At 60.9% G+C, this 18,272-nt stretch overlaps 7 protein-coding genes across 7 annotated transcripts; 6 read left to right on the top strand and 1 right to left on the bottom strand.

Moving 5' to 3' along the window:
* Nucleotides 1-1,365: 1,365 nt before the first annotated feature.
* JDV02_005450 (Guanine deaminase) lies at nt 1,366-2,970 on the top strand. The gene has a single exon (XM_047986752.1). It carries the CDS (start codon nt 1,461-1,463, stop codon nt 2,832-2,834), a length of 1,374 nt encoding a protein of 457 aa, XP_047842735.1. The 5' UTR covers nt 1,366-1,460; the 3' UTR covers nt 2,835-2,970.
* Nucleotides 2,971-3,198: 228 nt separating this feature from the next.
* ADE13_2 (Adenylosuccinate lyase) lies at nt 3,199-3,634 on the top strand (the record flags this gene model as incomplete). The annotated part of the gene is made up of 2 exons (XM_047986751.1): nt 3,199-3,247; nt 3,342-3,634. The coding sequence occupies 2 exons, from the start codon at nt 3,199-3,201 to the stop codon at nt 3,632-3,634; spliced, it is 342 nt and encodes a 113-aa protein (XP_047842734.1).
* Nucleotides 3,635-3,793: 159 nt separating this feature from the next.
* On the top strand, nt 3,794-5,121 carry ADE13_1 (Adenylosuccinate lyase; the record flags this gene model as incomplete). The annotated part of the gene is made up of 5 exons (XM_047986750.1): nt 3,794-3,885; nt 3,949-4,276; nt 4,332-4,429; nt 4,494-4,893; nt 4,954-5,121. 5 exons carry the CDS (start codon nt 3,794-3,796, stop codon nt 5,119-5,121), a joined length of 1,086 nt encoding a protein of 361 aa, XP_047842733.1.
* A 275-nt stretch (nt 5,122-5,396) lies between these two features.
* Nucleotides 5,397-7,142, top strand: JDV02_005447 (uncharacterized protein; the record flags this gene model as incomplete). Its single annotated transcript, XM_047986749.1, has 6 exons — nt 5,397-5,430; nt 5,525-5,603; nt 5,719-5,759; nt 5,909-6,057; nt 6,309-6,784; nt 7,040-7,142. 6 exons carry the CDS (start codon nt 5,397-5,399, stop codon nt 7,140-7,142), a joined length of 882 nt encoding a protein of 293 aa, XP_047842732.1.
* JDV02_005446 (uncharacterized protein) lies at nt 6,568-10,126 on the bottom strand. Its single transcript, XM_047986748.1, has 2 exons — nt 8,637-10,126; nt 6,568-8,570 (listed from the first exon to the last, which is right to left on the bottom strand). The coding sequence occupies exons 1-2, from the start codon at nt 9,249-9,251 to the stop codon at nt 7,590-7,592; spliced, it is 1,596 nt and encodes a 531-aa protein (XP_047842731.1). The 5' UTR covers nt 9,252-10,126; the 3' UTR covers nt 6,568-7,589.
* Nucleotides 10,127-15,616: 5,490 nt separating this feature from the next.
* JDV02_005445 (uncharacterized protein) lies at nt 15,617-15,949 on the top strand (the record flags this gene model as incomplete). The annotated part of the gene is made up of 1 exon (XM_047986747.1): nt 15,617-15,949. One exon carries the CDS (start codon nt 15,617-15,619, stop codon nt 15,947-15,949), a length of 333 nt encoding a protein of 110 aa, XP_047842730.1.
* Nucleotides 15,950-16,112: 163 nt separating this feature from the next.
* On the top strand, nt 16,113-17,775 carry GAL1 (Galactokinase; the record flags this gene model as incomplete). Its single annotated transcript, XM_047986746.1, has 2 exons — nt 16,113-16,747; nt 16,827-17,775. The coding sequence occupies 2 exons, from the start codon at nt 16,113-16,115 to the stop codon at nt 17,773-17,775; spliced, it is 1,584 nt and encodes a 527-aa protein (XP_047842729.1).
* Nucleotides 17,776-18,272: the final 497 nt, after the last annotated feature.

Raw genomic sequence — 18,272 nt, 5'->3', positions numbered from 1 at the left:
CTTGACTTGGGAGGTGTGTGTGTTGTGATCGTGGCAGACGGACTACGCATCCATCCGTGATGCTTGTTGGTTCGAGCCAGCACAGCTTTGATGGTAGGTAGGCAGACTCCTGTCCCGCCGAAACATTGAACCCAGTCGTTGGCTGGACAGGATCATGTACTTGGTGGCATACGAAACTCATCCAACCGATACTGTACTTGGCACAGATGCATCTCCCTGGGCAATGTTGGATGATGACGGTTCTAACTGGTCAACCCCGCACCATGTCACCAACTTTGGCTCCCATGTTTCTCATCACGGCTACTCCTTCAACATGGCTTTTCTTCTCAACCGTGCCGGATCAAGGCCACGCCATATCGATCTCAAGCTTTCCGAATAAAACGTCATGTACAAATGCCACGACCCAGCTACAAACCTGCGGTCTGGTGTCGACAAAACAAGCCGGTTCGATCAACGTCGCCATACAGGCTAAGTCAGATGCCAAAGGCTTCACACAGTACAATGACGGCCGAGAGGCAACCGAGGAGGCGTCGGGAAGTGCTTTGTACGTATTGGCATGGCCAGCCGGCTGGAGCGTGACTTCTCCAACCGTAGATTCCGCTTGATTCATGTGCCGAACGCCTCATGGTTAAACGAGTCCATATTACTATTAACAGACATGCATTTCTCCATTTCCGCACCTTAGAGACCTTCAACGGCCGCTGCAGCCCGGCAATCCGCGATAGCTTCAATCGCTGCCGTAGCCCGACAGCCTCCGATGGGCTCAATTGCGCGCAGCCTCGCTGGCATCGGCTTTGCCATTCTCGGCCTGTATCAGATTCGGGCAAGACCCGTCCAGTGTCCGTGCGGGCCAAAGCCTGCTGACAGGCGCCTTCATGGTGTGGCCCCGACCGCAAAGCCCATCAGTGTCCGTGATAACGAGGTTGAGAGTGAGTTAATCCTCTCGTATGGCCTCCCAACGGTCCAGAAGCATGGTGCGCAGGAAGGTAGCCAGCCGGGCATTCGATCCCGTGAGCCGGTTGCAGACCTTGGTGAGGACTTTAACGGGAGGTGCGAGAGGTTTGTCCGGATGGATTTGTTCCCCTCGGTGCTTGGTGACCTTGCAAAGTCAAGACAACCCCTCAGGCTTTTCCGTTTCGTGCCAATGCCGAGTTGCCCCAATATTGGGTGTCTGGCGGCTGGTTGGTTGACATGCAGGCTCACCATGCAGGCGTGCATTAGGGTCCTGGCTTTCTACACGCCTCGGCCGGCATTTGGCTGCAGATCAATCAACTCGACCAGCTAGGGCTGACTGATGATGAGGGCCTTGACTGATGTTTCATCGGCTCCGGGTGCTCCACGCTGTTCCCCTCGTTCGTGGCACATCACAACGCATCAAAATCACCTTCATCCGTTCTCTAAACCAGGCACTCTACAGCTCAAGTCCGCTACTCCGCAGCTCGAGTGCTTTTCAAGTCAAAATGGCCGGACAAGACAGTCGGCCCGCGGCGTTTCATGGCGTCATCATCCAGTCTACCGGACCAGAGGACTTGGCCATCCTCGAGGACGCGCTCCTCGCGGTCGACGCCAATGGAATCATCAAGAGCCTAGAAGCGGGCGTGAGTCGGCAGGATGTAGCTACAAGGCTTGCCGCGCTCGGCCTGGACGACTGCCGGCTCACGGAGCTCTGCCCTGGCCAGTTTCTCATTCCGGGCTTCGTCGACACGCATAACCATGCTCCCCAATGGTTGCACCGCGGGCTCGGGCAGGGGATGCAGATACTCGAGTGGCTGTCGTCAACGGCGTTCCCCAACGAGGCGCGCTTCGAGGACCCCGAGCACGCCAGGACAGCGTACAGCTCGCTCGTCGACGGCATGCTGCGCCAGGGAGTCACGACGGCCAGCTACTACAGCTCCCTACATGGCGAGGCAACCCAAATACTCGCCGACACGTGCTTGGCCAAGGGCCAGAGGGCGCTGGTGGGCAAGTGCAACATGAACCGGGGCTCCCCGGACTACTACCGCGATGCCAGCGTCGAGGAGTCGGTGCGCGTGACGCGGGACTGCATCGACCACATCCGCGGCATCGATCCCAGCGGCAGCATGATACGGCCCGTACTCACGCCGCGCTTCGCCATCTCGTGCGAGGACCGCCTCCTTGCGGCTCTGGGCGACATGGCGGCCGAGGACCCGACCATGGCGATCCAGACGCACTTCAACGAGTCGGAGCAAGAGGTGGCGGCGACGCGGTCCCTGTTCCCTGGCTTCGCCAACGAGGCCGACCTCTACCAGCACTTTGGGCTGCTGGGACCCCGGTCCATCCTCGCGCACTGCACCATCATGACGCCGTACGAGACGCGGCGCCTGAGCGAGCTCGGGTGCGGCGTCGCGCACTGCCCGACGGCCAACATGACGGTCGGCGGGGGCTTCATGGCCGCGCCGATACGCGAATTCCTCGGGCAGGGCATCCACGTCGGCCTGGGGACCGACTCGGGCGGCGGCTACTCGTCGTCCATGCTCAACGCCATGCGCCACGCCCTCGTCGCCTCGTTTGCGCGCGACTTTCTGGACGCCAGGGACGGCGCCGCCGCGCTGTCCCTGGACCAGGTCTTCCACATGGCCACGGCCGGCGGTGCCCGGGTCGTCGGCTTTGGCGACGCCGTGGGAGACCTGAACCCCGGGAAGCAGTTTGACGCGCTGCTCGTCGACATGCGCGCGTGCCGGGGCGGCGTCAACGCGCCGATGCAGGCCGGTGATTCGTTGCGAACCACGTTTGAGAAGTTCATCATGACGGGAGACGATCGCAACATTGTTCAGGTCATGGTCCGAGGCAGAGTCGTTTTAGACCGAGCGTGAGTCTGTCATCGACGACAGTACGTAGATGATTTGGTTCGGGTGAGACCGGGAGGATGGAGACTCTCACATCGCTCTGTTGAATCAATAAATTCCGTACCCTTGTAGGTCAGTCCGTGTAGTAACTGGAGCACCTGGACGTCGTTACCATATTTACTATTCGTAGCTGCACCTGCCCGCTATACAGAGTACGTACCAAATGGCGGGGTGGTGGGGTTGAATTTTTTGCCCATCCGTTGCGTGCCGTCCGATTCTCGCTGAGCTCGTTGTGGAATCCCGGATACCTTCACCACGACACACACTCATTGCCCTGCAACACCCCATCATTCCTCGGGAACCCGTCAATTGGCCGCCGCCGGTTGTCACGATGTCCGCATTCGACGAGTACCAGACCCCTCTGGTGTCTCGCTACACCAGTACGTCCGCCGAGACCCGCACGCAAGCCATGGGGAAGCCCTAGCAAGACGACGAGACGAATCAGGCTGACTGACGGTCCCCGACGACGCACAGGTAGCGAGATGCGAAAGATCTTCACCCCGCGCCAGCGTTACTCGACGTGGCGCCAGCTCTGGCTCTGGCTGGCCGAGGCCGAGCAGGAGCTGGGCGTCGACAAGATCTCCAACGAGGCCCTCGACGCGATCCGAGCCAACCTCGTCGTCAGCGACGACGCCTTCAAGGTCGCCGCCGACGAGGAGAAGCGCGTGAGGCACGACGTCATGGCGCACATCCACGCCCTGGAGAAGGACGCCCCGGCTGCCGCGGGTGTCATCCACCTCGGCGCCACCTCTTGCTTTGGTACGTGAATCCCCCCAGAGCACGGCGAGACTATCCTCTCGGAAAGACTGACAGACATGCGACAGTACGAACACCCCGACGCTGTCCCCTCCGCCGAATCGTCTAGACGGATGACTTACCCTCCATAGGTCACTGATAACGCCGACCTCATCTTCCTCCGCGATGCCATGGACCTGCTCCTCCCCAAGCTGGCCCGTGCCATCAGCTCCCTGTCCAAGTTCGCTGTCCAGTACAAGGACCTCCCGACTCTCGGCTTCACGTGCGTCAAGCTCTCGCCCCCCTCATCCCTACGGTACATCTCGAGTCTAACATGAAGGCATAGGCACTACCAGGCTGCCCAGCCCATCACACTGGGCCGCCGCGCCGCCCAGTGGCTCCAGGACCTCGTCTTCGACCTCGAGGACATCGAGTATGTCCGCTCCGGCCTCAAGTTCCGAGGCGCCCAGGGCACGACCGGCACCCAGGCCTCGTTCCTGGCGCTCTTCCAAAACGACGCGAGCAAGGTCGACCAGCTCAACGAGAAGCTGTGCGCCAAGAGCGGCTTCCAGGGCTGCTACGACATCTCCACCCAGACGTACACCCGCAAGGTCGACCTTCGTGTTGCCAACGCTCTGGCTGCGCTCGGCGCCACGGCGACTCGCGTCGCTACTGTTGGTTCCCCCGTCGTGGTCGGGTGGGAATGAAGGCGCATGCTAACGACCGCAGGACATCCGCCACCTCTGCCACGACAAGGTCTTGGACGAGCCTCATGTTGCCGGCCAGATTGGTTCTTCGGCGATGCCGTTCAAGTCCAATCCCATGACGTAGGTCGCCTATTATCTCTTGTAATCATTCGTCATGTCCGCCTTTGGCGCTAACAGAAAGCAGGGCCGAACGAATCTGCAGCTTGGGTCGCAAGCTCAGCAACATCTCGTCCAACTTTAGCGAGACGTTTTCGTCGCAGTGGCTTGAGCGCAGTCTCGACGACAGCGCCATCCGCCGCATGGATATTCCCGAGATGTTCTTCCTCGCCGACGCCATCGTGACCAGCCTCGATCACGTCTGCGACGGCCTCGTCGTCTTCCCTGCCGTCATCAACTCCCAGCTGATGCAGGAGCTGCCCTACATGGCCAGCGAAGAGATCCTCATCCGCATGGTCAACCACGGCGCCTCGCGCCAGGTTGCGCACGAGGAGATCCGCCTGTTGTCGCGCGAGGCTGCCTACCACGTCAAGATGGAGGGCGGTAGCAACGACCTGATCGAGCGCATCAAGCGAACCGACTTTTTCGTAAGCCCGCGCAAACAAACCATTGTTTCTACGTTTTTCCAACTGACCATGGCTTTGCAGAAACCCATCTGGGGTGAGGTCGATGGCCTCATGGACCCCAGGCTCTTCATCGGTCGCTGCGCCGAGCAGGTGGAGCGTTATGCCGGCGCCGGCGGAGTGGTCGACAAGCACCTGGAAAGGTATCGGCAGTATATCCAGTCGAGCAAAACGACGCAACTGGCCGTATAGAGTTGTTTTTTCTTTACGCGATAATGAACATGATTCAGGTTGCCCAGTGAGACCGTATGTGCATGTGCGCCTTTGCCGTGAACTTTGCGTGTGTTCTCACCGTCAGCGCTAGCTCAACTGTGGCGTCGGACAGATGGCAGACCATTACATATATATATGAAGCCCATCGACCACGAGACTTGCTAAAAGACTTTTCTCGGCGTCAGCTACGTGTCTCCCCCGTTGTACGCTTAGCGAGAATCTGCAACAGCATCCCGGAGTACCTCATAGTCAAGATGGGAGGCAAGATAGACTGCTACATCGACATCTGTAGGTCCCCTTCATCCCCCCTTCGCTTGCTTGCTCCTCCTGCTGGGGGGGGGATAGCAGCAGTATAGTGGCTACTAAAGCTTGCACGACGCAGCCTCCTTCTACAGCTACCTGGCCTTCTTCTACCTCGTCAGCAACCTGGAGACGCTCAGGGGGCATGGCGTAGAGGTCGAGTACGTCCGCAGGCTCTGCGACGCCCGCCCCCCAACGGCGGCGCATATGTCGTGACGATGATGTCTTTTCTTTCTTTGTTGCTGCTCTGTCGCTAACAACACCGGCAACACCAAGGTTCCACCCTGTGTTCGCGGGAGTGGTGCAATCCAACGCAGGTAGGTAGATATCCTCCTTTCCGACCCTCACCACCAACGCGCGCCGCCGCCACCACCGCCTACACGCTGGATTTTTCCTCTTTTTTTTCCGTTGCCATCTTTTTTTGTTTGCCCCTTTCTTTGTACTTATCTTGTATACTGTACTGCAGACAACACGCCGCCCTGGGCCGTGAGCAAGCAGAAGCGCGACTACCTCGCCGACTACGAGACGGGCCGCGCCAAGGCCGCGTTTGGCAAGCCGGAGATTGTCCTGCCGGAGGACCTGAGGGAGCTTCTGGAGCTCGGGTGGACGCAAAAGGTGAGTGGCACGATGATGAAACAGAAACCCCCCCTTTTTCCATCACCCCGTATCTACCGCCCGCTACCCCCCCAGCTCTGCGAGCGAAATCGTATCGCGGGGGAGAGCTCCACAGAGAGAGGGTAGGACATAAGGAGTAGATCAGGCGTAGGAGAGAGACGGGCGTGCTTAGTATGGAAAGAAGCAGAGCGAGGGAGAGGAAAGAGGAAGACATGACAATGTGTCCGACAACACTAACTTGCATAACGCAGGCCTGCCGCGCCCTCCTCTACATCAAGGACCACCACCCGCGCCACGCCTACCACACAACCTGGCACTACCTCTTCCACTCCTTCTGGACGGCGACGCCCCGTCGAAACCTCCGCGACGAGGCCGTGCTGGCCGAGGTGCTCGCGCAGGTGCCCGCCGACTTTGCCGGAGCGAGCACCATTACCACCATCGGACAACATTGTCGTGACGATGCCCCCTCATCGTCATCGTCGCCCTCCTCCTCCGTCTCATCGACTTCCATCACCACGGCGGCAGATGCGGCGACAACACTCTTCACACCCGACGACGTAGCAGCCATCATGGCCAACCAGCGCAGCGACACGTACAAGACCATGCTCAAGCACGCCTCCCAGGCCGTCAACGCGGCCGGCGCGTTCGGCGTGCCCTGGATGATCGTCCGGAACGACAAAAACGAAAACAAGGCGGCGCGCAGCGAGCCGTTCTTTGGGAGCGACAGGTGAGAGAGCGAGAGATGTTTGTTTGTTTCGCTGTTGACCACCGCACCGCCACCGCGCGGGGTGGTTGGTGCGCTGGGCCGCAACCATCCCCCCCCCCTCCCTTCTTATCTTTGTGTGAATTTTTTACACCCTTTTTTTTTTTACAGAGGATGGAAAGGAAAGAAGGAAGGGAGAGGGGGGAGGAAGACTTGTATCGATCTGAAGGGAACGTGTGCTGACTTGAGGGGTGACGTTGCTCCACCCCTTTTCTGCAGGTTCCATCAGATCTTCCAATTCCTCGACCTTCCCGTGCGCAGCTTCGAACTGCTCCCGTCGAGGGACGGGCCTCGCGGCGGCAAAGACGGCGCAAAACTCTAGCTAGAGAGACGAAGGGGGGGTTGGTTTGGTTCGGTTCAGGGCCGCAATTCGTACAGGAAGGGGGTGTTATCTATCATCACATCTTCACCTGGCCCGCACGAATCAATCCCGGACCGCCGATGATCGGCGGGCCAGAGTCGACGTATGTGCTTGTAGGTCAAGGCTCGCGGCGGCTAGTTATGCCGATGGCCACATGCGACTCGTAGAGCTTCAGCGTAGAGTCCTCCTATACAGCCTAGTGCCGCGGCCGCACAGGGACTAGCTGCCCATCAAGGTGAACGTTGTCGCACTTGTAGTATATAAAACTCGCTCTGCCCATGTGTTGTGCTCGCCCTTCTATGACCAAGCAAATGATGCCCCCCAGACTGCGTCACGCGGACCACGTTTTCGATATCGATACATACAAGGCCCTCAGCCTGATAAAGGAGAACAAGTTTCGCAGCCGCCTCACTTGTCCCTCCGTCGGCGGTCGACATTCTTCACCCGGCGGTTTCCCATGGCCGCCACCCGGCGCGACTTTGTGTACACGCGCACCGCATCCTTGAGCACGACGTAGAGACACCCGCCCACCAGGCTTCGTCCCCATTGCTGCTGCAGCAGGCCCGGCCGGCCCACCATGCCGTACCGCGACCACGGGTTGCGCGGGCCCACGCTCGTCCACGCCTTGGGCAGCACGAGACGTAGCGCCTCGCCCATGGCGTATGAGATGCCCGGCATTATGAGCGCGCCGACGATGGCGTTGGACACGCTGGACAGAAGGGCGGAGAGACCCATCCTGCGTGGCGGCGGTTGGGGCACCTCGTGACCGCCCTGGTCCTGATCCTGGTCGTCTTGGGCGCCGCCCAAGGCTGCCGGCTCGGCCTGTTCATGCTCGGCATGAAGCGGAGCGTCTTCGCCCCAGGCGCCCGGGTGAGGCTCAGGCTCTTCGTCTTCGAACGGATGCGGCGGCAGCTCCTGCACCAGCGGGTCGCCGTTCTCGTCCAGCTCAACCTCTTCGATCCGCAACTCGACCATGATCTCGCCCCCTTGCTCGTCATCGAGCGCGTCAACGCCCTCATGCAAAGCTTCGATGCGGTTGATGTCGTTGGCGCCTGCCAGGTGCTCTGGCTCGTCATCGGGATCTAGAGCGTCGAGGACAGCCTGCAGGAGGCCAACTAGGCCCCCATCGGCGTTGCGGTCCTGCGCGTTGCGCTGCCGGTTGTTGGCGGCCTGCTGGTCGGGGTTCTGGCCCTGGGGCAGATTTTGTCCTTCCTGGAGCGGAGGCAAGCCGAGGAGCTGCCTATTAAGCTTCGTCTCGTACGGCAGTACAAACTCCTTCCACAAGTTGAAGTAGACGGAGCGGATATATGGGAATATGGCCACGGCGAGCTGCGGCGAGGGCGGCCATGTCATGAAGTCGTCTTCGTGCATGACATGATACATGCCGTACTAGAGAACAAGAGTCAGCTTGGAGTATCCTCTCGATACAAGACAGCGGGAAGAGGTTGGACTCACCAGGGAAGCAGCTGGAAGGAAGATCTTGTTGCTCAGGCCGGGGAGCAGCTTGGAAAAGAGCAGGGTGGGGGCTATGTTCATCATGACGAGGGCGTTCCATATGCGCTCCTTGATGAAACGGGCATTGCCCGATGTGCGACCGTCAATAATCATATCGGGCCCGAGCATGAAGCGCATGAGGCTGTCCTTGCCGGCAAAGGTCCACAGGGCGAGGGCGCCGTACATCTGCAGACTGAACTGGACGCCCATGGAGACGCCGGTGAAGAGCAGGAAGGGGCTGGCGCGGGTGAAGCGGCGCTGGACGGCGTCGGAGGCTGCGACGACGAGGTCCCAGGGCCCCTCGAGCTCAATGGCGGACTTGCAGACGGGGCACTGCAGCGGCTTGTTGGAGCGCTCACAGTCGGTGACCCACGAGAGCATGCAGTCCTGGTGCGCCTCGAGCGTGCAGGGACACGGGTCGACCCAGGAGCCGGGGGGGTCCGAGGGTTCCTCGTCGGTCAGGCAGATGAAGCATCGCCGCGGCGCGTCGGGAGGTCGCGGCGTGGCGAGGGCCTGCACGGCGCCGGGCGGCAGCGCTGGCGCATCGGCGAGCGTTGTCGGTACCTGCGATGCCATCTCTTTGTCGTCGTCGTCTTCGTCGCTGCTGCAACGACGAGGGGCTGCAGGGTCGGAGAGTTCGGTCGGTGGGCGGGGAAGACGAGCTCACAGGCCCATTCTGGACGGGCAGATGGCCCAGGGGCGGGCGGCGGGACAAGATACGGTGATCGTAGGCAAGAAGTCGAAGACGTCGAGGAGCGCGCAGGAAGAGACGTAACAGCGTTGACGAGGTATACTGCACTACAGGTATGGTACCCTGTGGTGCGGTGCCTTGGCTGTGGTGCAACCGAACGGAGCCGCGGCAACGTTGAGGCGCCGACGGGGCGCTAGATGGGATGGAAGTGGCTGATGCTGCTTGCTTCGTGGGGGAAAGTGGTGGTGGTGGTGATGATGTCGGTCCCCGGCGGTGGGCGCGCGGCAGATCCGAGGCATCAGTCATCAACTTTTAGTGGACAGATGGCGGATCAGGGCCGATCCAATGCTGATGTCACCGCCCTGGACTTCGCGGGGTGGGGTTCATGTCTCCCGTCCCCTGCGCCTCGGCCAGATACGTACCGGAATTGCACCACCACCGCCCGTGACGCTCCGCCAATCACGCGCAGCGCTGCCATCTCCAGGGACCTTCATCCGCCGATGATACGGGCTATCTGTTGATCGCCGGCGAGCCGCGCCATGGCCATCTAGTCGCGCGCGAGGTAACGTATCCGTTTGCTACCTCTCTGCCCGCCTCTATATGGCCGTGTGAGAGCTCGTCCGAAGCGCAATGACTGATATTATCCGGGCTTGTCGTCCGAAGCGGAGGCGTGCGAGGCGCTGACCTGGGCGAGACGCTTCATTGGTGGCACGGTTGTGCAAAACTCTTGGTCGATATCCCAGTGGGGCAAGCACATTTTTTTTATCGAAAAGAAAAACCTAGACAAGTTCATGGCGAGCGGGTTCCACGGGCATGTTGATATACATACATCCTCCTGCATATATGCGAGAGATATCAGCAACCGCCAACCTTCCCAACCGCCCACCCACCACCCTGCCACGTACATCTCTCCTGCCCAGTGGCCGCCCAAACCGGATATGTGTCCCAGACTCCGAGGGAGACGCACCTATGCCTACGTTTTACTAGCGTTGTCGCCGGGCATCGGCCCTGGCTTCCGGCGATGCCTGCGCACCGCCAGCCTTGTCGGACCGTCCCGTCCCGTACGGTTGGGGCGGGCGAGCGGATATGAGCAGGTTTACCCGCGCGCGCGCGCACGCACGCCAGCGAGTCCTCAGAACGCGCCATGGGCAACCACCATTCGGGGCGAGGGCTGCTGGTCTGGCTGCTACTACCACGGCCTCATGCTGTCAAAAAGGGTGTGATACGGGTATCGCGTAGGCGGACGGACTATGTATGCACAGATATGAAGCTGGCAAGCAGGGAAGCGAAACAATAGAGCAGTCAGGCAATTCGGTTCAGGGATTGATGCGGTTACGCACCCTGCCCCAAATAAAGACATGCATAGGAATAGAACAAACCGCGCAAAAAGCAAAGCATCGGAGAGTTAGATGCTCCCCTCCCGATACATGCTTGGCGGCTTCCTTGGCAGCTTTGCCCCCCGGCCGTGTATATCACAGCCCGTTATATGTAGGACCAAAGTCGGAACAAGCCAACGGACGGACGCATAGTCTCATGTCGCAACCAGCCGCCTTCTAAACCCGCTCGCCCGCTCGCCCGAGGCACCGTCGCACGGCCAGCGGCCAGCGTACCGGACACCCGAAGCGTCGCGCCACGCGTGCGCCGTGCGACAGAGCACAAGAGAGACCGCGTGACGTTTCCGAGGTGCGATGTGTAACGAGGGATGGATCACGTCGACTGGCGAGCACAAAACGGCGAAAGGGGGTACAGGAAAGTTGAGGAAGTGGGCGCAGAACAGCATGTCCGAGATTGATGTGGCCTCAATTTCTCAGCCCAGGCATCATCGGGGTCCCAAGGATAGGCAGATATGGTAATTATATGGATGTACATGCGCCAGCCCCTTGTCGCTCGCGCCGCAGTCGGTAGAGACAGGACCTGGACCAGCGCCGTTCCCGTGCGCGCGCGGTCGGTCGGTCGGTCGGTCAGTCAGATAGACGGCCGCGTTCCCATCCCGGTGCTCATCATCCGCGTCTTCTTCGTCATCGTCAACGTCAACGTCGTCATCGCCGTCGTGTCATCCCCGTATCAACCTCGTCAACCGCCGCCCCCCTTCCAAACGCCGACCGGAAGAGACAAGAAAAGACATCAAAGAAAGACAGGAGGGCATCCGCAAGTCAAATGACTAGCGGGTGTCGCGACCCTTGCTGTGCAGAGGTTTATTTGTGCTGTAGGCAAAGGGAGGACTGGTCAGCGGACGGCACGACGGCAAGGCAAGGAGACGGCGAGTTTGTCTTACAGGGCAGTTGGCGCAAGTGCAGCTGGAGCCGCAGTTGCAGGAGCCAGAGGTGGAGCATCCGCAGTCGCCCATGATGACGGTGTTTGTATGGTTGTCTGGTTGTTGACGGGTGGTGTGTGTGTGAAGATTTGTGGTGATGATTTGAATGCGTCTTTGTCGAGGAGTGCGAGAGACGAGAGGGGGAGATGGAGGGGTGCAGGAGGTCCCCTTTATATGGAAGACAACCAATGCAAGCGGGACGGAATACTACGGTAGGCTACGTCTACCATCTCGTTCCCGCCCGCCCGAGTGCTGGGGGGCCAAAGGCCGTGCAGTCCCGGATGTGGCTACCACCTACCACCTCGGCGGATCATCCACTCACAGCATGGCGGGAGTCTTTTTGGGGGTGGTGGACAACAGACGCATGCACCCGACAGACAGACGGCCAAGCTTCATCCATCATGGGGGGGGCGGGGGGCGGCGGCGAAGAAGAGGCAAGCCCTCGCGTCCCGAGCGAAAACGAGTGATGAGCAGAAGAAAGAAGCCCGATGAGAGTTTCAGCGGGGTGTGGTGCGGCGAGCGAGCGGGTCGGATGACGTCCGGGGCTGACTTGGTACCTACAGGGCAGGCAGGGCCACTGATGAGAGCGACGCACAAACAGCTCGCCCGCCCACCCAGCCATGTTCGTTTTCGGTTTGGCTCCAACGGTCCGGGCGCGCGCGCGCGACGACTCCCTCCCAGCCCAGTCAAGCCAGTACAAGCCCTGCCATGCCTACTGCAGGCCGGAGCTTGTTGGAGCGGGTCGTCGGCGGCAGGTCGGCGTCGGGTGCGTGCGCTGCTGCTGCGCGAAAGCTGCGGGCGGATATGGTGGGGGGGCTTTTTGCTTCTACGGTAACAGGTAACTAAGTTACTAACCTCTTCTTTCGCATCCGGGGCTCGACAGCGCCGCACAAGTCGCGCAGAACCATCCCACATTCTGTTAGCGTATTTGATGCACGTATGAAGTACGGGGGCACGGCACAAATGGCGCCGCCGCCCGCCCGTGTCATGGGAGATCAAAGAATGCATAATAAATGCAGTTTATTTTATTTTTGCCCAAGGAAGGGAGGGGCGGAGGCTTGCTGAGGCGGGCGGGCGGCCGAGGGGCCGAACAGAGGATCGAGGACCAACGAAACGGCTCGAGGGGCCATGGACGAGCGAGCCGACGGAAGCCACCACCGCCTCCTCCTTTGCGAATAATACTGTACTAAAATGCCGAAAACAGGACAGAAGACGTACTGTTGCTGGTAACCACCTTACCTGTTAGTACAGCGGTGGCGGGCGGGCAGCAGGTCGAAGCAGAGACGCGGGTGAATGACGAGCTTGGTGCAACAACAACGTGGCTCTCGGCGGCGTTTTCCGCTAGTTGCTGTCTGTCTCTCGAAGCGACACGGCTCGTGCTGCAGGATAGATAGCCCTGGTGGTCCAACTGCAGCCTGCAACGCACTTTAGTAGTGCTGTTGCTTGCTTGCTTGCTGCTGCAGAAGGACCCCGATGGTAGTACGTATTGCGTATATCTTGGTCTGAGAAGGCACCAAGTGCCACGTTGACACGCCCCCAACTCACGACACCCTCACGTACTAACTTAGGTATTCCGCCTCGATGGCACCAGTGATGCAACAACGCCTCCAGCCCTCGGGGCAGCTTCTTCCTGCGGTGCCACAGCGGCTGCATGTCCGCTGCGTTTCACGGTCAGCCCGCCTTGCACACCATTAGTGAATTAAGTTATATCTCTCCAGTCGCTTTCACCGGGGACAGCTAGCCATGGGTCATCACCTCCACGTTTGTCTGCGCCTGCCGACGCCCCCATGCGCAGATCTGGAATCTTATTAGTAGCCGCCGCCCATCCACCCACCACCCCCCCATCAAGTCTGCATGCAATCCCCCCCCCCGCCGATCTGCTGTTCAGCGAGGCAGGTGGCACGCAGGCAGACCAGCCCCTGAGAGGAGGCACTAGAAGGAGTACTAAGAGAGAGAGAGAGAGCGCGCTCGGGAAGGACGGGAAGAGATCTGCAACACACACTTACACACACACACCCTTCCTTCGCCAGCTCATCCCGTCACACACGGGGCCGTCCCACGAAGGAATCTGAGCCAATCTGCCATGATCTTGCAAACTCACACTGCGCAAGACGCCCGCATCTCCAGCGCCGGCCATGCCGCCCCTGCCGCGAGACAGGACAGGACAGGACAGGACAGGACGGTACGTAGAGAGAGGGAGAGTGAGCGAGGGCGATCGCCGCCGGCAGGGTTCACAACACGTGGGAAGCCGCTCGCCAATCGACCCGCCAACGCACCACCCCCCGATGCTTGTTTCGTGCTCTCCGGCACGTGCATCGTACATGCAGGTGCACCTTGTACGTACAGTTAGTACGTCTTGTTGTTGATGTTGCTGCTGCCGCTGCTGCTGCTGCTGCTGTGGCTTTCTCCCGGTCTCACAGCACCGATAATCCAAAACAAAAAGTCTTGCCGGAGCTCGTGACTCTAGAGTGAGTGAGCCGTTTTCGTTTCAGAGCGCACGGCATCAGCATGCTCCCGCGGCCGTTGGTGCTCCTCCCGCCACAAAAGGTCTCGCCCATGCAGCCAGCATATACCTCTCCTCTAGACGTCGCGCGTGGTGTCGTTCCCCCCGTTTCATGAGATGGCACTGCGTTGACAGTCATACCACGTGCTCTGTGACTTGCTACGTAGAACAATGATGCGGTGCGTGCGCCGATACCCTGCCCGCCCAGGGACCGCGCGACTCGGCCCCCCCGCCCCGACACCCCCGGTCCACCCCGTCCGTCCGTCGCGGCCGACACGCGGGTCGGCAGCCGGAGCGGCGGCGGCCAATCTCCGGGGCTGTGGGTGTTTGGTGAAGAGCAGTGAACCTCCCATCCAAACGGGAGGGAGATGGCGAGACGCACACACACACACACACACCCCACTCACGCAAAGATGCCCACGTTTCTTTATCCTCGCAGTGAACCGGGACCGTCATGATGTTGGCCTGGCACTCTCGCACGGCGGTCTTCCCTATTCCCTACCTATACTTCGTACTGTACTTCGCAAGCAAACCTACATCAACGCCCGAGTTTGTCCCCGCGGGAAAGCGGGGCGCAACGAGCGACCACGCGCAGAGAGAGGCCCGCCCTCCCTCCGTCTTCGCGCACCGCCCGCCGCCTCCGCATTGGGGCGCCTAGTAGACTGTATCCCAGGATGCACGTAGATTCATGTACGTGCGTACGAAGCAGGTACCATCTCATGGTCCGTGGCACGCCGATCTAGTATCAAACACGCCCCATGCATCCATCCATCCCACGGGGAAACAAGACGAAAGACGACAGATACAGGCAGACAGGCAGGCAGGCACAGGCAAAACAAAAATCTCAGGGAGTGAGGAAAGAAAGGGACGGGGGGGAAAAAAAGATTCTCGTCTGCAAGGAACCCACCAACCGATGGAGCTCTCGCGCAAAGCTCCTCTCGCGCACACGCTTTTCATTCATCCATCGCTGCTTGCTCACGCGATTCTTGAGCCGTTATGCGCGCCAATCAGCGGTCCGCGAGCTGGAGAGTACAGTAACGCAGGTAGCAAGTTACTAACGTAACGTACTAAGTTAGGTGCCTGGGCCTGCCCGCCGCCGCCGGAAACCCGCTTCAACACCACCTCATCTCGTCACATGGGCAATCTTATTGCAAGGTCGCGTTGTGATGAACGCTCGCTTCACTCCGCTGGCGCGCCCCCTCCCCCCCCCAGTGAGGTGCTGCTCACGGTCCAGTGGACCTGGACTCCTGGAGTTGAGGTGATTCCACGGGGAAAGCGGTTCCGGCGCCCAACGGGCCTGGGCTCCACCCGCCCTGCCAAAATGCCACCGAACCGCCTCCGAGACGCCGCGCCCGCCCGCCCGCTCGTCACCGCCCACGCGCCGTACCTGTTGTACTGTACCTATATGAGGGGCGGGGGAGAGAAGCTATCGCATGACCATTTCCTATTCTCGCTTCTCCCCTCCCGTCCATCCGTCTCTGTTGAAATACATATCCTCGCGTCCTGTTCCCGCTCGCCTGTCGTTTCCGTGCTGCTGCCAACAACCGCGCGTGCTCCCGTGCTGCAGCCCCCTGTCTCTCTCTCCCTCTCCCTCTCAAGCTACATACGTCATCGCATTCCTCGTCGACTACCAACCTCCTCCTCCTCCAACGCCGGCTCCGGCGCCCTGTCCGCCAGCTCAACCCACAGCCTCCCCCCTCTCGCGAGGGTACAGAGCACGCACACACGTCAACGACGCGTTCCTCACTAAATCGACGACAGCCTGAGTCAAGAAACAAGCAAGCAACGGACCGAGGGGCAACACTGCGGGGTCATCCGCCCTCCTCTAGTCCGACTTCATAGCTTTTCCCGCCGCCGCCTATCTCCCTCTAGCCGCCACGACCATACGTCCGTCCAGATCCGACTCCAGACATATCCTCCTTCTTTACTATGTCCGGCCCCGTCCCCGTTGCCGGCGCCCTCGCCGACATCTACCCAACCCCGGCGCTCGCCCACGAGGCCCCACGATGGAACCGCCTCCTCGCCACCTTTGACGCCGTCTACGGCCACCGCGCCGACTTCGTCTCGCGCTCCCCCGGCCGCGTCAACATCATCGGCGAGCACATCGACTACTCCCTCTACTCCGTCCTGCCCATGGCCATCACCTTCGACGCCCTCTTCGCCGTCCGCGCGAGCCCCGCCCCCGAGGGCGCCACCTCCTTCACCATCCGCATCGCCAACGTCCAGGGCGACAAGTTCCCCGCCAGGGAGTTCTCCGTGCCCCTCGCCGGCCCCATCGACATCGACGCCGCCAAGTTTGAGTGGACAAACTACTTCAAGTGCGGCCTGCGCGGCGCCCTCGAGCTGCTCCACAAGAAGAGGGGCCCCGGCTGCCGCCCTTGCAACATGGACGTCGTCATGGACGGCAACGTTCCCGTTGGCGGCGGCCTGAGCTCCAGTGCCGCCTTTGTGAGCGCAACCGCCCTCGCCGTCATGGTCGCCAACGGCGAGAAGACGGTCGACAAGACAGAGTTGACCGAGCTCGCCATTGTGAGCGAGCGCGCCGTCGGCGTCAACGCTGGCGGGTATGTTCCGTCTCGATCGCCCTTCCCCGCTATCCTCTACATTGAGTCCCTCCGCGATGCTAACACGGTTCTTCCGCAGCATGGATCAGTCCGCGTCCGTCTTCTCCGAACCCGGCTCCGCCCTCTTCGTCTCCTTCAGCCCGCGGCTCGAGGCGCGGCCGGTGCAGTTCCCGCCGACGAACCCCGAGCTGTGTTTCGTCATCGCCCAGAGCTTCGTCACGTCCAACAAACAGGTCACTGCCCCCATTCACTACAACCTTCGCGTCGTCGAGGTCACCCTCGCCGCCGCGTACCTCAACGCGGTCCTGAACCCGCCGGGCACCGAGCTGCCGGCCGATGCCGGCTCGCTGGGCACCAGCCTCCGCGGCTTCCACGACACCTACTTCTACCACCAAAACGCGTCCGACTACGGCGCCGTCAAGAGCATTACCCAGGAAGAGGAGCTCCAGAAGCTCATCGAGCTGACTCGGGGGGCGCTCACCCAGGAGGAGGGATACACGCGCGAGGAAATCGCAAGGGTGCTCAACCTGTCAGCGGCCGACTTCGAGAAGCGCTTCCTGTCGAGCTTCCCCGTGCGCGCCGAGCGCTTCAAGCTGCGCCAGCGCGCCCTCCACGTCTTCACCGAGGCGCTGCGCGTCCTCAAGTTCATCACGCTCCTGGAGCGACCCCTCCACACCGGGCGGTCCGACACGACCCCTTTCAACGAGGAGCTCGGCGGCCTCATGAACGCGACGCAGGACTCGTGCCGCGACCTCTTCGAGTGCAGCTGCCCCGAGCTCGACCAGATCTGCAGGATAGCCCGCGCCGCGGGTGCCTACGGCAGCCGACTGACGGGCGCCGGCTGGGGCGGCTGCAGCGTCCATCTCGTCCCGGCGAACAAGGTGGCCGACGTCAAGGCAGCGCTGGAGCGAGAGTACTACGCCAGCAAGGACCTCACCGAGGAGCAGCGCGAAAACGCTGTCGTTGTCAGTCGTCCAGCCGGCGGGAGTGCCATTTACCTCGTCGATGAGGCGACTGTCAAGAGCTGAATCTCCGGGAGAGGCGCATGGAAGCGGGCGTGAGAAACCCCCAGCCGATGTTGCTCGTGTCGTTTCTGGCCGAGGACTCGCGGCGACCATGGCATTCAGGGCAAGGCAGCGGCCTTTCGGGACCGAGTCGACGATTGCAAGGGCGAATCCGTCTATTGTCCCGGATTCTCGTGAATAGTGGCCCCGACAACCAGACGCCTGGTCAGCAACGGTGTGTGCATGTCGATGAGTCGTCGCCATTGATGGGGACCATCCGAGCGCGGCTTCGTGGGTCGGGTATCAATAAACAGAATAGAACACACTGGGCAACACAATTGTCCACAAGCATGCGTACTCATGCGTACTCATCCCCATCTTCGCCGCGTCAGTCATGCATCTGTGAGTGGTGGTCGATGGGACAATGTCCAAGGGGCCCGGAAAGGGGGGGGGGCGTCCGGTCCGAAAGGCGGTCGGTCACCCCGAGTCGCGTCCATGCAATAATACTGGCGTACCGACGA

This window comes from Purpureocillium takamizusanense, chromosome 4 (assembly GCF_022605165.1).
Source record: "Purpureocillium takamizusanense chromosome 4, complete sequence".
NCBI classification, from domain to species: domain Eukaryota; kingdom Fungi; phylum Ascomycota; class Sordariomycetes; order Hypocreales; family Ophiocordycipitaceae; genus Purpureocillium; species Purpureocillium takamizusanense.
Note: the sequence above shows the minus strand (reverse complement) of the source record. Positions and strands in the feature narration are given on the sequence as shown.

What these genes read in the sequence shown, in the direction of transcription:
- JDV02_005446 (XM_047986748.1), bottom strand. Translation starts at nt 9,251, where the DNA reads ATGGCATCGCAGGTACCGACAACGCTCGCCGATGCGCCAGCGCTGCCG. An exon ending in TCCTTCCAGCTGCTTCCCTG is followed by an intron (nt 8,571 to 8,636) that starts GTGAGTCCAACC and finishes CTTGTTCTCTAG; the next exon opens with TACGGCATGTATCATGTCAT.
- JDV02_005450 (XM_047986752.1), top strand. Translation starts at nt 1,461, where the DNA reads ATGGCCGGACAAGACAGTCGGCCCGCGGCGTTTCATGGCGTCATCATC.